A 16,946-nucleotide genomic window follows, 5' to 3' on the forward strand; every position below is an offset into this window, starting at 1 on the left:
AAGCTGAAACTCCAGTACTTTGGCCACCTCATGTGAAGAGCTGACTCATTGGAAAAGACTCTGATGCTGGGAGGGATTGGGGGCAAGAGGAGAAGGGGACGACAGAGGATGAGATGGCTGGATGGCATCACTGACTCAATGGACGTGAGTCTGAGTGAACTCCAGGAGTTGGTGATGGACAGGGAGGCCTGGTGTGCTGCGATTCATGGGGTCGCAAAGAGTTGGACACAGCCGAGTGACTGAACTGAACTGAACTGATACTGTATTGGTGTTTTTCTTTCTGGCTTACTTCACTCTGTATAATATGCTCCAGTTTCATCCACCTCATTAGAACTGATTCAAATGTATTCTTTTTAATGGCTGAGTAATACTCCATTGTGTATATGTACCATAGCTTTCTTATCCATTCGTCTGCTGATGGACGTCTAGGTTGCTTCCATGTCCTGGCTCTTATAAACAGTACTGTTATCAACATTGGGGTACACATGTCTCTTTCAATTCTGGTTAAGGAAACACTTCTAAAATCTTCATGATGCCAACATCATCCTGATTCCAAACTGAGACAAAAAAGCTACAAGAAACAAAAACTAAAGATATTGACATTTCCTTAATGAAAATAGATACAACAATCCTCAACAAAATATTAGCAAACCAAATTTTGCAGCACATTAAAAGGATCATATACCATGACCTAGGATTTATACAAGAGATGCAAGGATGGTTTGGTTTAACATTTGCAAGTAAATCAATCTTTCACACCATACTGACAGAATGAGGGATAAAATTATATTATCATCTCAATAGATGCAGAAAAACATTTGACAAAATTCAATACTCTTTCACAATAAAAATCCTCAACAAACAGGCTTGGGAAGGAAGAAGAAAATTCTTGTGATTTGCAGATGATACCATTTTATATATAGAAAACCTCAAGGACTCAACCATGAAATTGTTGGAACTAATCAATGATTTCAGTAAAGTTGCAGGATACAAAATTAACATATGGTAATCTGTTGCATTTCTACATGTTAATGATAAAATACCTGAAAAAAACTAAAACTATACCATTCACAGTAGCATAAAAAACAATAAAATACTGGGAATAGCAACTGGCAGTCCAATGGTTAAGACTCCATGCTTCCATTGCAGGGGGTGCGGGTTCAAACACTGGTCAGGGAACTAAGATGCTGCATGCCACACAGTACAGCCAAAAATAAATTAAAAAAATAAAATTCTGGATATAAATTTAACCAAGGAGATGAAAGATCTGTACAATGAAAACTACAAGGCTCTATGGAAAGAAATGGAAGACATAAAGAAATGGGAAGATACCCCATGTATATGTACTAAAAGAAAAATCTTTTTGAAATGTTCATACTATCCAAAGTCATCTATGGATTCAACACAATCCTATAAACACATCAAATTCTCCACAGAATTAGAAAAAAAAATCCTAAAATTTATATGGAATCACAAAAGAAATCAGAAAACGAAGGCAGTCCTGTAAAAGAACAAAGTGAGTGATAACACATTTCTTGATTTCAAACTATACTCCAAAGCTATAACAATAAACATGTTATGGCATTGGCACAAAAAGAGACACATAGACCAATGAAAGAAAGTAAAGATCCTCAAATTAAATGTCCAAGCAAATTAAATGCTTGGTCAATTACTATTGAACAAGAGTGCCAAGAACACCCAGTGGGAAAAGGATAGTCTCTTCAACAAATGATGTTGAAAAAACTGCATATACACATGCAAAGAAATGAAATTGGACTCCTAATTTATGCCACTCACAAAATTAACTTGAAATAGAGCAAAGACTTATAAACATAAGACTTGATTCTGCTAGAGGAAAATGTAGGGAAGAAACTCCTTGACAGTGGTCTTCGCAATGATTTTTTTTAATATATGAACACCGAAAGCACAAACAACAAAAGAAAAACTCAACAAATGGGTCTACTTCAAAGTTAACAGTTTCTGCACAGTAAAAGAAACAACACAATGAAAAGGCAATCAATGAAATGAGAAAATTTCAGAAACCATGTATCAGATAAAGGGTTAATATCTAAAACATATAGATTTCATACAGCCTAATAACAAAAAATTAAACAATCCAATTTTTAAAATGTACAGAAAAACTAAATACCTTTCTTAAAAAGGCATACAAATGGCCAACAAGTATGTGAAAATATGATCAACAACATTAGTCCTCAGAGAGATGCAAGTCAAAGGCACATTGAGATACCATCTCAAACAAGTTGGAATGGCTATCATCAAGAAGACAAGAGATACAAGTGCTGGCAAGAATACAATGACAAGGGAATCTTTGTATACTGCTAGAGGGAATGTAAACTGGTCCACCCACTTTGGAAATGGAGTTTCCTCAAAAAATTAAAAGTAGATTGAACTTCTGATCCCTCTATCCTACTTATAAGTACCTACTTGAAGGAAATAAATACAGGATTTTGAGGAGCTTTATGTACCTATATTTTTTCTCAGTATTATTCACAACAGGAAGATATGAACATATCCTAACAGTCCATCAATGGATGAATAGATAAAGAAGATGTGGTGTATGTATATGTGTATATATATATACACACATATGGAGTATTAATCAGCCATTTGAAAGAAGGACATCCTGCCATTTGAGACAACATGGGTAAGTCCTGAATACGTTTTTCTAAGAGAAATGAGTCATAAAGAGAAAGAAAAATATACTACGGTATGATGCTGTCAAACTGCTGCAGTCAATATGCCAGGAAATTTAGAAAATTCAGCAGTGGCCACAGGACTGGCAAAGGTCAGTTTTCATTTCAACCCTGAAGAAGAGCAATGCCAAAAAATGTTCAAACTATTACACAATTGCACTCATTTCACATGCTAGGAAGGTAATGCTTAAAGTTCTTCAAGCTAGGGTTCAACAATACATGAACTGAGAACTTCCAGATGTACAAGCTAGATTTAGAAAAGGCAGAGGAACCAAAGATCAACCTGCATTGGATCAAAGAAAAAGCAAGAGAATTCCAGAAAAATATCTACTTCTTCTTAATTGACTACACAAAAGCCTCTGACTATGTGGACTACAAAAACCTGTGGAAAATTCTTAAAGAGATGGGAATACCAGACCAACTTACCTGCCTCTTGAGAAACCTGTATGCAGGTCAATAAGCAGCAGTTAGTACTGGACAAGGAACAGTGAACTGATTCAAAATTGGGACAGGAGTTCATCAAGGCTGTATATTGTTACCCTGTTTATTCAACATATATGCAGAGTATAGCATTCAAAATGCCGGGCTGGAAGAAGTACAAGCTGGAGAAATATCAACAACCTCAGATATGCAGATGACATAACTTTTATGGCAGAAAGCAAAGATGAACTAAAGAGTCTCTTGATGAAAGTGAAAGAGGAGAGTGAAAAGGCTGGCTTAAAACTCAACATTCAAAAAATGAAGATCATGGCATCTGGTCCCATTACTGCATGGCAGATAGATGGGAAAACAATGGAAACAGTGACAAACTTTATTTTCTTGGGCTCCCAAATCATTGTAGATTGTGACTGCAGCCATGAAATTAAAAGACGCTTGCTCCTTGGAAGAAAAGCTATGACAGACCTAGACAGCATATCAAAAAGCAGAGACATCACTTTGCCAATAAAGGTCCATCTAGTCAAAGCTATGGTTTTTCCAGCAGTCATGTATGGAGATGAAAGTTGGACCATAAAGAAGGCTGATCGTTGAAGAATTGATGCTTTTGAACTGTAGTGCTGGAGAAGACTCTTGAGAGTCCCTTGGATAGAAAGGAGAACAAACCAGTCAATCCTAAAGGAAATCAATATTGACTATTCATTGGAAGCACTGATGCTGAAGCTGAAACTCTGATACTTTGGTCACCTTATGCAGAGAGTTGACTGACTGGAAAAGACCATGATGCTGGGAAACTGACGGCAGGAGGAGAAGAGGAGACAGGATGAGATGGTTGGATGCATCACCAAATCCATGGACATGAATTTGAGCAAACTCTGGGAAATGTTAAAGGACAGGGAAGCTTGGCATGCAGTAGTTCATGGGGTTGTAAAGAGTTGGACATGACTGAGCAACAGAACAACAACAAATCATCTACCTGTGGAATCTAAAAAAGCAAAATTTTTAGTAAGAAATTGTGGTTAACCAGAGGATAAGGGGTGGGGTAATACAAAAGATGTTGTACAAACTTGAGTAGTAAATAGAGATCTGAAACACAGCATAATGAATATAGATAATACTGCACTATAATCACCAAATGATAACAGACTAGAATTATTACAACCAATAAAATGAAAACATAATTATGTAATGTGATATAGGTGCTAATTACCACTACAATGGCAATCACATTACAATACATAAATGTATCAAATTAGTATGTTGTACACCTTAAATTTACAGGTTTTATGTCAAATGTACAATAAATCAGAAAAGAAAAAAATGTGGACATGAAAGGCTGCTAAATGATAAATAATAAGGATTAAATCATACAGGATGTTGAAATGCTAAAATAATAATAGTGAGAGGACTTCTGGGATTTCCAGGTGGCTCAGTGGTAAAGAATCTGCCTACCAATGCAAAAGACACAGGAAATGCCAGTTCCATTCCTGGGCCAGGAAGGTCTCCTGGTGGAGGAAATGGCAACCCACTTCAGCATTCTTGCTGGGAAAATCCCATGGACAGAGGAGCCTAGCAGGCTACAGTCTGTGGGGTCACAAAGAGTTGGAAACAACTGGGCATATACACATGAGAGGATGTCTACTTCTTGTTATACGTGTAAAGAGCTTGGGAGTCATTACTTCTATTCTTACAATAAGAAAAAATTTAGCAAACATTTTAAATTAAACATCTTATTTGGGCTTCCTTGATAGCTCAGTTGGTAAAGAATCTGCCTGCAATGCCAGAGACCCCAGTTCGATTCCTGGGTCAGGAAGACCTGCTGGAGAAGGGATAGGCTACCCACTCCAGTATTCTTGGGCTTCCCTTGTGGCTCAGCTGGTAAAGAATTCACCTGCAATGCGGGAGACCTGGGTTTGATCCTTGGGTTGAGAAAATTCCCTGGAGAAGGAAAAGGCTACCCACTCCAGTATTCTGGCCTGAAGAATACTGCAGAGGGTACAGTCCTGGAGAATACATGGCTATAGTCCATGGGGTCGCAAAGGGTCGGAAACAACTGAGTGACTTTCACTTTTTCTTATTTAAATCAAGGCAAAATGCTGCCCCCCAAACTGGAGACAGAGGTGCATAAAAGCAGGTTATTGGCAGCTGAAGAGCAGGAGTAGAAGCTCACTGTTGGAGTCAGTACTAGTGAGAATGAGAATGTCAGTTGCTTAGTCGTGTCTGACTCTTTGTGACCCCATGGACTGTAGCCTGCCAGGCTCTTCTCTCCCTGGGGTTTTCCAGGCAAGAATACTAGAGTGGGTTGCCATTCCCTTCTCCAGGGGATCTTCCCAATCCAGGGAAAAAACCTGGGTCTCCTGCATTGCATGCAGATTCTTTATACCATCTGAGCCAACAGGGAAACCTACAAATTGCTGAAAGTTCAGTGTAAACTAATTTGAATCTTACTGGTATTCCCACATTATTATAATTTTTATGTCTAGGAAACCCAAGCAAGTTCTCAAGATGAAGATCAGAGAAAAACCTTCATATGCTTCCAACAGGGGGAGGGGAAAGGAACTGCTTTTCAAAATGCCATTCTCTTTAACAAAAGACTGCCTTCAAGGGAAACTACTTTACTAGAGCTTAACCAAAACAGAGTTTATGAGAACCAACAGACCTTAGGAAAATGGAGTATTCAACATAGGGGTGAGTAGATATATGATCTCAGCCCTTTCCAGCCTTCCTTGTCTTACCAAACACATAGGAGAAACATGAGAAACACTTTGAAGGTTGGAGCCCAGAGGCACAAGCTTATTCAGACACAGGCTGAAACCTAATCAGAGGATTACAGAAACTTTCCCCTTCCCTGACGTCTTACCACCATATTAATAGGGCTCCTATATAATAGCAAATTACAGCTAAAAGAACACCAAGTCACAGACCCTATTTAAGGAATCTAGAGGGAAACCCAAAGATACCAGGGGAGACAAAAAAGAGACAATATAGGGACTTTTAGCTTATGACACCTACAGCTAGAGTAAACAAAAAATACAGACCAATACCTAGCCAGAGAAACATGAAGCCTCACACTAAAGGTCTATATACTTCAGTTCCTTGTACCCAGTGTATCGTGTCTGGATTTGAACAGCAAAAAAATGTAAGACATGCTTAAAAATAAAAACCCAAACTGAAGAGTACGAGTACCAGACTCACACGACAGAAATTTGAGCATAATCATAGGAGTATCTGAAGTAATTATGACTAATATGCTAAAAGTTTTTGTAGAAAACGAGACAATATATAAAAGCAGAAGAGTAATGTAAGAAGAAATACGGAAGCTCTAAGAAAAAAATCACAAGGAAATGTTAAATATCTAAAATATTGCAACAGAAGTGTAGAATGTCTTTGATGTGTTCATTAGTAGACTGGAACACAGTCAAGGAAAGTCTCAGTGAGCTTAACGATATGACATTAGAAACTTTCCAAATTGAAAAGAGAAGCTAAATGGAAAAAAAGGAACAGGATATCAGAGATCTTTTGGACAATTACAAAAGGCATAACACACACATAATGAGGATACCAGAAGGAGAAGAAACAATGCAACAGAAGAGATATTTAAACAATGGCAGAGAATTTTCCAACATTAATGACATTCAAATCAGCGAGCATAGGAATTCAGAGAACACCAAAAAAGATAAATGCAAAAATATCAACACCTATTCATATCATATTCAAAATGCAGAAAAAATCAAAGACAAAGAGAAAATCTTAAAAGACTTCAGGGAAAAACAAAAACAAAATAGAAATATATCTTATCTGTACAGGGATAAGGATAAAAATATCTTTTACTTCTCATCAAACTGTGCTAGCAAGAAGAGAATGGAGAGAAATGTAAAGCGTCTAAAGAAAACATATCAACCAACCTATAATTTTATTAATTTGAGACAAGGCAGACTTCAGAGCAAGGAAAATTACCAGAAATAAAGAGAGCCCTACATGATAATAAAGGGGGTCAATATCTAAGAAAACATAAGAATCCTCAATGAGTATGCACCTAACAACAGAGCAACAAAATACATGAGGCAAAAATAGAACTGCAAGGAGAAACTGACAAATGTATTACATGTGCTGTTTTCAATACCATCTTATCAGTAACTGACAGATACAACAGGCTGAAAATCCATACCTTAACAAATTTAAAAGAACAAAAGTCATGTGAAATATACTTTCAGATCACAATAGATTTAAGCTCTATGATTCCAATGCAAAAACTAGATAAATATCTCTCACAAATAAGATGCAAAAATCCTCCACAAAATAATAACCAATGATGTGAAGCAATGTATATAAATGATTCTATATCATGACCAAGGAGGATTTATTCCAGGTATACAATGCTGACTCAATATATAAAATCAATTAATGTAGCTCATCACATCAAAAGACAAAAGAAAAAAATCATTTGATCAATCAGAGATGCAAAAAATTATTTAAAAAAATCTAAACCCTGTTCATGATAAAAACTCTAAGCAAACCAAGAATAGTGGGAACTTCCTCAATTTGATAAATAACATCTACCAAAACCCAACAGATAACATCACACTTAACAGTGGAAAACTAAATGCTATCATTATCATCTCAGGATAAATCAAGGATGTCTCTTCTCACAACTCCTACCCAGCATCATAGTGAAGTGAAAATGAAAGTCACTCAGTTGAGTCCAACTCTTTGCAACCCCATGGACTATAGAGTCCATTGAATTCTCCAAGCCAGAATACTGGAGTGGGTAGCCTTTCCCTTCTCCATGGGATCTTCCCAACCTAGGGATCAAACCCAGGTCTCCTGTATTGCAGGCAGATTCTTTACCAGCTGAGCCATAAGGGAAGCCCCAAAATACTGGAGTGAGTAGCCTATCCCTTCTCCAGGGGATCTTCCTGACGCAGGATTCTTTACCAACTGAGCTATCAGGGAAGCCCTATCATAGTGAAAGTCCCAGCTAATGTAATAAATCAAGAAAAGGACATAAAAAGTATATAACTTGAGAAAATTAAACAAAACTCTTCTTGTTAAATAACAACAGCAACAACACTCCTGGAATTATAAGCTGGCTATAGCAAGGTTTCCAGATACACATTAATATACACAAGTCAACTGATTTCTTGTATATCAACAGTGAACAGGTGAAATTTGAAATTGACCACAATACCACTCATATTAGCATCAGTAATGAAATCTAACATACATAAAGGAGCCATCAAAGATTTAGAGATTTTTCCATTTTCATGGACAGGAAGTTTCAATATTGTTAAACTGTCAGCTCTTTCCAAATTGATTCAGTGCAATCCCAATCAAAATCCCAACAAGTTATTTTGTGGATATTGATAAACTAATTCTAAACTTTATATGGAAAAGCAAAATACCTACATTAGCTGACACAATATTGAAGAAAAACAAGGTGAGAGGACTGATGCCACCCAACTTCAAGACTTACTAAAAGCTATAGAAATCAAAATAATCGGTGAAAGAACAGTCAAATATGTCAAGATAACAGAACAAAGAGATATAGACCTATACAAATACAGTCAATAATTTCTGAAAGAAAAGCAAAAGCTTTTCAATGGAGAAAGGATTGTTTTTTCAACAAATAGTACGGACACAAAGGGACAGCCAAATGTAAAAAAAAAAGTGAATCTAGACACAGACGTCACACCTTACTAAGAATTAACACAGAATGGATCATAGACCTAAATGTAAAATACAAACCTATAAATGTCCTAGAAGGTAACACAGATGAACATTTTGGGGATCTCAAGTTTGGTGTTGACTTTTCAGGTAGAACACCAAAATCACAATCCAAAAAAAAAATTGATAAGTTGGACTTTATTAAGAAAAATATACATATGACTTATGTTCTGTGAAAGACACTGTTAAGAGAGTGATAATACAAGTCAGAGGCTGGGAAAAAATATTCCCACAACATATATCTGAAAAAAGATTTGTTATCTAAAACATAAAAAACTCTTAAAACTCCACAATTAGAAAAGAACACAATTATAACATGGGCAAAAAAGTGAACAGATATTTTATCAAGCAAGTCATTTAGATGGCAAATAAGAATATGAAAAGATGTTCTCTCTCTCTCTATATATATATATCATAAAGGAACTGACAGTTAAAAGAACAGTGAGATATCACTACATTAGTTCAGTTAAGTCACTCAGTCATGTCTGACTCTTTGCGACCCCCTGAATTGCAGCACACCAGGCCTCCCCGTCCATCACCAACTCCCGGAGTTCACCCAAACTCATGTCCATCGAGTCGGTGATGCCATCCAGCCATCTCATCCTCTGTCGTCCCCTTCTCCTCCTGCCCCCAATCCCTCCCAGCATCAGAGTCTTTTCCAATGAGTCAACTCTTCAAATGATGTGGACAAAGTACTGGAGTTTCAGCTTTAGCATCATTCCCTCCAAAGAAATCCCAGGACTGATCTCCTTCAGAATGGACTGGTTGGATCTTCTTGCAGTCCAAGGGACTCTAAAGAGTCTTCTCCAACACCACAGTTCAAAAGCATCAATTCTTTGGCACTCAGCCTTCTTCATAGTCCAACTCTCACATCCATACATGACCATTGGAAAAACCACAGCCTTGACTAGACAGATCTTTGTTGGCAAAGTAATGTCTCTGCTTTTGAATATGCTATCTAGGTTGGTCATAACTTTCCTTCCAAGAAGCAAGCGTCTTTTAATTTCATGGCTGCGATCACCATCTGCAGTGATTTGGAACCCCCCAAAATTAAGTCTGACACTGTTTCCACTCTTTCCCCATCTGTTTGCCATGAAGTGATGGAACCAGATGCCATGATCTTAGTTTTCTGAATGTTGAGCTTTAAGCCAACTTTTTCACTCTCTACTTTCACTTTCATCAAAAGGCTCTTTAGTTCCTCTTCACTTTCTGCCATAAGGGTGGTATCATCTGCATATCTGAGGTTATCGATATTTCTCCCAGCAATCTTGATTCCAGCTTGTGCTTCTTCCAGCCCAGTGTTTCTCATGATGTACTCTGCATATAAGTTAAATAAGCAGGGTGACAATGTACAGCCTTGACGTACTCCTTTTCCTATTTGGAACCAGTCTGTTGTTCCATGTACAGTTCTAACTGTTGCTTCCTGATCTGCATATAGGTTTCTCAAAAGGCAGGTCACGTGGTCTGGTATTCCCATCTCTTTCAGAATTTTCCACAGTTTATTGTGATCCACACAGTCAAAGGCTTTGGCATAGTCAATAAAGCAGAAATAGATGTTTTCCTGGAACTCTCTTGCTTTTTCGATGATTCAGCAGATGTTGGCAATTTGATCTCTGGTTCCTCTGCCTTTTCTAAAACCAGCTTGAACATGTGGAAGTTCATGGTTCATGTATTGCTGAATCCTGGCTTGGAGAATTTTGAGCATTACTGTACTAGCGTGTGAGATGAGTGCAAAGCAAATACAACACCCAGTTGTGTATGTGACTGGTGATAGAAGCAAGGTCCGATGCTGTAAAGAGCAATATTGCATAGGAACCTGGAATGTTAGGTCCATGAATCAAGGCAAATTGGAAGTTGTCAAACATGATATTGCAAGAGTGAACGTTGACATTCTAGGAATCAGCAAACTAAAATGGACTGGAATGGGTGAATTTAACTCAGATGATCATTATATCTACTACTGCGGGCAGGAATCCCTCAGAAGAAATGGAGTGGCCATCATGGTCAACAAAAGAGTCTGAAATGCAGTACTTGGATGCAATCTCAAAAACGACAGAATAATCTCTGTTCGTTTCCAAGGCAAACCATTCAATATCACAGTAATCCAAATCTATGCCTCAACCAGTAACGCTGAAGAAGCTGAAGTTGAACAGTTCTATGAAGACCTACAAGACCTTTTAGAACTAACACCCAAAAGAGATATCACTACATAACTATAGCTAAAATCCAAATGCTGAAAACAACAAATGATCTCAGAAATTTGGAGCAATGGGAAACTTGATTTGTAGCTGGGAGGAAAGCAAAACACTACAGCCACTTTGAGGATGGTTTAGCAGTTTACAAAGTTAATAGTTTTATCATATAATTTAGCAACCATATGAAAATTTATGTTGCCACAAAAGTTATGTAGTATTCAGCAGGTGTTGTTTGTACACAATTAATAAAGAAACTGTTTGGCTTTTCTTTTGGTTTAGGATCATTATGACAAAAACTACTGACATCATACAATATACCATGAACTTCTGTCTGAACTGTTTACGGAAGACAGAAGACTATATACAGAAGACTGTATAAATACTTATCATAAGAAAGCAAATATGGCTGTACTATTATCAGATAAAATAAATATAAAGGCAAAAAATGTATTCTTAGAGATAAAGGATATACTTTTATAGAGATGAAGGCTCATGTTTACCAGGTAAATATACAAGTTTAAATTCATACACATTTAATAACATCATTTCCAAATATATAAACCAATCTGGCAAAAAACTACCTGGAAACACAAAGATATCCATAATCATAGAAGGAAAATTTAACATACATTTCTTAGTAACACAGAATAAACAGAACTTCAATTAAAGAAGAACTTAACAACACAGTAAATATATGATGTAACAGATCTATACAAAAGATATGATTAAACATTCACAAACCTAAGACAGAGGATTTTTTGCTTTTTACTTTAATTAAAAATAAATTAATATTGAAATTTATCAGACTTACTATTCAGAGTTTCCATTTTGCCAGCTCTAAGTTTCTCAGTTTGAGACTGGCTTTTTGATCCAATTTCATCCTCAGATGATATGTCTCTTGCTTTCTGAGCTGCAAGAAAGATGTTTTTAATCCATTAAGTAGAGAACTGGATATACTGAAAATCCTCTGTAATTCAAACACACTTCAATTATCCAGGAATATTTCTTCTCATAGTTTGAAACAATAAAGTCAAATACCACATTATTGAGATAGTGAATTATAGAGTAAGTATGTGAAATGTAGAGAGATGTGAAAAATAGAGAGAATAGTTTTATGAGGTATTTACAATTTAGGGTTAAATGTGATATTTTTTTTTAATTTGATTTTATTTTTAAGCTTTACAATATTGTATTAGTTTTGCCAAATATCGAAATGAATCCACCACAGGTATACCCGTGTTCCCCATCCTGAACCCTCCTCCCTCCTCCCTCCCCTACCCTCCCTCTGCGTCATCCCAGTGCACCAGCCCCAAGCATCCAGCACTGTGCATCGAACCTCGACTGGCAACTTGTTTCATACATGATATTATACATGTTTCAATGCTATTCTCCCAAATCTCCCCACCCTCTCCCTCTCCCACAGAGTCCATAAGACTGATCTATACATCGGTGTCTCTTTTGCTGTCTTGTACACAGGGTTATTGTTACCATCTTTCTAAATTCCACATATATGCGTTAGTAAACTGTATTGGTGTTTTTCTTTCTGGCTTACTTCACTCTGTATAATAGGCTCCAATTTCATCCACCTCATTAGAACTGATTCAAATGTATTCTTTTTAATGGCTGAGTAATACTCCATTGTGTATATGTACCACAGCTTTCTTATCCATTCATCTGCTGATGGGCATCTAGGTTGCTTCCATGTCCTGGCTATTATAAACAGTGCTGCGATAAACATTGGGGTACACGTGTCTCTTTCCCTTCTGGTTTCCTCAGTGTGTATGTCCAGCAGTGGGATTGCTGGATCATAAGGCAGTTCTATTTCCAGTTTTTTAAGGAATCTCCACACTGTTCTCCATAGTGGCTGTACTAGTTTGCATTCCCACCAACAGTGTAAGAGAGTTCCCTTTTCTCCACACCCTCTCCAGCATTTATTGCTTGTAGACTTATGGATTGCAGCCATTCTGACTGGCATTAAATGGTACCTCATAGTGGTTTTGATTTGCATTTCTCTGATAATGAGTGATGTTGAGCATCTTTTCATGTGTTTGTTAGCCATCTGTATGTCTTCTTTGGAGAAATGTCTATTTAGTTCTTTGGCCCATTTTTTGATTGGGTCATTTATTTTTCTGGAGTTGAGCTGCAGGAGTTGCTTGTATATTTTTGAGATTAGTTGTTTGTCCGTTGCTTCATTTGCTATTATTTTCTCCCATTCTGAAGGCTGCCTTTTCACCTTGCTAATAGTTTCCTTTGTTGTGCAGAAGCTTTTAAGTTTAATTAGGTCCCATTTGTTTATTTTTGCTTTTATTTCCAATATTCTGGGAGGTGGATCATAGAGGATCCTGCTGTGATGTATGTCGGAGAGTGTTTTGCCTATGTTCTCCTCTAGGAGTTTTATAGTTTCTGGTCTTATGTTGAGATCTTTAATCCATTTTGAGTTTATTTTTCTGTATGGTGTTAGAAAGTGTTCTAGTTTCATTCTTTTACAAGCAGTTGACCAGCTTTCCCAGCACCACTTGTTAAAGAGATTGTCTTTAAACCATTGTATATTCTTGCCTCCTTTGTCAAAGATAAGGTGTCCATATGTGCGTGGATTTATCTCTGGGCTTTCTATTTTGTTCCATTGATCAATATTTCTGTCTTTGTGCCAGTACCATACTGTCTTGAAAACTGTGGCTTTGTAATAGAGCCTGAAGTCAGGTAGGTTGATTCCTCCCATTCCATTCTTCTTTCTCAAGATAGCTTTGGCTATTCGAGGTTTCTTGTATTTCCATACAAATTGTGAAATTATTTGTTCTAGCTCTGTGAAGAATACCATTGGTAGCTTGATAGGGATTGCATTGAATCTATAAATTGCTTTGGGTAGTATACTCATTTTCACTATATTGATTCTTCCAATCCATGAACATGGTATATTTCTCCATCTATCAGTGTCCTCTTTGATTTCTTTCACCAGTGTTTTATAGTTTTCTATATATAGGTCTTTAGTTTCTTTAGGTAGATATATTCCTAAGTATTTTATTCTTTCCATTGCAATGGTGAATGGAATTGTTTCCTTAATTTCTCTTTCTGTTTTCTCATTATTAGTGTATAGGAATGCAAGGGATTTCTGTGGGTTGATTTTATATCCTGCAACTTTACTATAATCATTGATTAGTTCTAGTAATTTTCTGGTGGAGTCTTGAGGGTTTTCTATGTAGAGGATCATGTCATCTGCAAATAGTGAGAGTTTTACTTCTTCTTTTCCAATTTGGATTCCTTTTATTTCTTTTTCTGCTCTGATTGCTGTGGCCAAAACTTCCAAAACTATGTTGAATAGTAATGGTGAAAGTGGGCACCCTTGTCTTGTTCCTGACTTTAGAGGAAATGCTTTCAATTTTTCACCATTGAGGATAATGTTTGCTGTGGGTTTGTCATATATAGCTTTTATTATATTGAGGTATGTTCCTTCTATTCCTGCTTTCTGGAGAGTTCTTATCATGAATGGATGTTGAATTTTGTCAAAGGCTTTCTCTGCATCTATTGAGATAATCATATGGTTTTTGTTTTTCAATTTGTTAATGTGGTGTATTACATTGATTGATTTGGAGATATTGAAGAATCCTTGCATCCCTGGGATAAAGCCCACTTGGTCATGGTGTATGATCTTTTTAATGTGTTGTTGGATTCTGATTGCTAGAATTTTGTTAAGGATTTTTGCATCTATGTTCATCAGTGATATTGGCCTGTAGTTTTCTTTTTTTGTGGGATCTTTGTCAGGTTTTGGTATTAGGGTGATGGTGGCCTCATAGAATGAGTTTGGAAGTTTACCTTCCTCTGCAATTTTCTGGAAGAGTTTGTGTAGGATAGGTGTTAGCTCTTCTCTAAATTTTTGGTAGAATTCAGCTGTGAAGCCGTCTGGACCTGGGCTTTTGTTTGCTGGAAGATTTTTGATTACAGTTTCAATTTCCATGCTTGTGATGGGTCTGTTAAGATTTTCTATTTCTTCCTGGTCCAGTTTTGGAAAGTTGTACTTTTCTAAGAATTTGTCCATTTCTTCCACGTTGTCCATTTTATTGTCATAGAATTGTTGATAGTAGTCTCTTATGATCCTTTGTATTTCTGTGTTGTCTGTTGTGATCTCTCCATTTTCATTTCTAATTTTGTTGATTTGATTTTTCTCCCTTTGTTTCTTGATGAGTCTGGCTAATGGTTTGTCAATTTTATTTATCCTTTCAAAGAACCAGCTTTTGGCTTTGTTGATTTTTGCTATGGTCTTTTTTGTTTCTTTTGCATTTATTTCTGCCCTAATTTTTAAGATTTCTTTCCTTCTACTAACCCTGAGGTTCTTCATTTCTTCCTTTTCTAGTTGCTTTAGGTGTAGGGTTAGGTTATTTATTTGACTTTTTTCTTGTTTCTTGAGGTATGCCTGTATTGCTATGAACTTTCCCCTTAGGACTGCTTTTAAAGTGTCCCACAGGTTTTGAGTTGTTGTGTTTTCATTTTCATTAGTTTCTATGTAAATTTTGATTTCTTTTTTGATTTCTTCTGTGATTTGTTGGTTATTCAGCAGGGTGTTGTTCATCCTCCATATGTTGGAATTTTTAATAGTTTGTCTCCTGTAATTGAGATCTAATCTTACTGCATTGTGGTCAGAAAAGATGCTTGGAATGATTTCTATTTTTTTTAATTTACCAAGGCTAGATTTATGGCCCAGGATGTGATCTATCCTGGAGAAGGTTCCATGTGCGCTTGAGAAAAAGGTGAAATTGTTTTGGGATGAAATGTCCTATAGATATCAATTAGGTCTAACTGGTCTATTGTATCGTTTAACGTTTGTGTTTCCTTGTTAATTTTCTGTTTAGTTGATCTATCCTTAGGTGTGAGTGGGGTATTAAAGTCTCCCACTATTATTGTGTTATTGTTAATTTCTCCTTTCATACTTGTTAGCATTTGTCTTACATATTGTGGTGTTCCCGTGTTGGGTGCATATATATTTATAATTGTTATATCTTCTTCTTGGATTGATCCTTTGATCATTATGTAGTGACCATCTTTGTCTCTTTTCACAGCCTTTGTTTTAAAGTCTATTTTATCTGATGTGAGTATTGCTACTCCTGCTTTCTTTTGGTCCCTATTTGCATGGAAAATCTTTTTCCAGCCCTTCACTTTCAGTCTGTATGTGTCCCCTGTTTTGAGATGGGTCTCTTGTAGACAACGTATGTAGGGGTCTTGTTTTTGTATCCATTCAGCCAGTCTTTGTCTTTTGGTTGGGGCATTCAACCCATTTATATTTAAGGTAATTACTGATAAGTATGATCCCGTTGCCATTTACTTTATTGTTTTGAGTTCGAGTTTATACACTGTTTTTGTGTTTCCTGTCTAGAGAATATCCTTTAGTATTTGTTGGACAGCTGGTTTGGTGGTGCTGAATTCTCTCAGCTTTTGCTTGTCTGAGAAGCTTTTGATTTCTCCTTCATATTTGAATGAGATCCTTGCTGGGTACAATAGTCTGGGCTGTAGGTTATTTTCTTTCATCACTTTAAGTATGTCTTGCCATTCCCTCCTGGCTTGAAGAGTTTCTATTGAAAGATCAGCTGTTATCCTAATGGGAATTCCCTTGTGTGTTATTTGTTGTTTTTCCCTTGCTGCTTTTAATATTTGTTCTTTGTGTTTGATCTTTTTAAATTTGATTAATATGTGTCTTGGGGTGTTTTGCCTTGGGTTTATCCTGTTTGGGACTCTCTGGGTTTCTTGGACTTGGGTGATTATTTCCTTCCCCATTTTAGGGAAGTTTTCAACTATTATCTCCTCAAGTATTTTCTCATGGTCTTTCTTTTTGTCTTCTTCTTCTGGGACCCCTATGATTCGAATGTTGTAGCGTTTAATATTGTCCTGG

General features: G+C 36.6%; 1 protein-coding gene across 12 annotated transcripts in view; it reads right to left on the reverse strand.

Moving 5' to 3' along the window:
• The window catches only part of CCDC7 (coiled-coil domain containing 7), a 266,671-nt gene that overhangs the window by 58,378 nt on the left and 191,347 nt on the right, over positions 1-16,946 (reverse strand). For all 12 annotated transcript variants that reach the window (XM_059892902.1, XM_025000934.2, XM_025000939.2 and 9 more), the window contains one exon: positions 11,880-11,978. In XM_059892902.1, coding sequence (XP_059748885.1) covers positions 11,880-11,978 — 99 coding nt within the window. The remainder of the gene's footprint in view (positions 1-11,879; positions 11,979-16,946) is intronic.

Source organism: Bos taurus, chromosome 13 (assembly GCF_002263795.3).
Source record: "Bos taurus isolate L1 Dominette 01449 registration number 42190680 breed Hereford chromosome 13, ARS-UCD2.0, whole genome shotgun sequence".
Classification (NCBI taxonomy): domain Eukaryota; kingdom Metazoa; phylum Chordata; class Mammalia; order Artiodactyla; family Bovidae; genus Bos; species Bos taurus.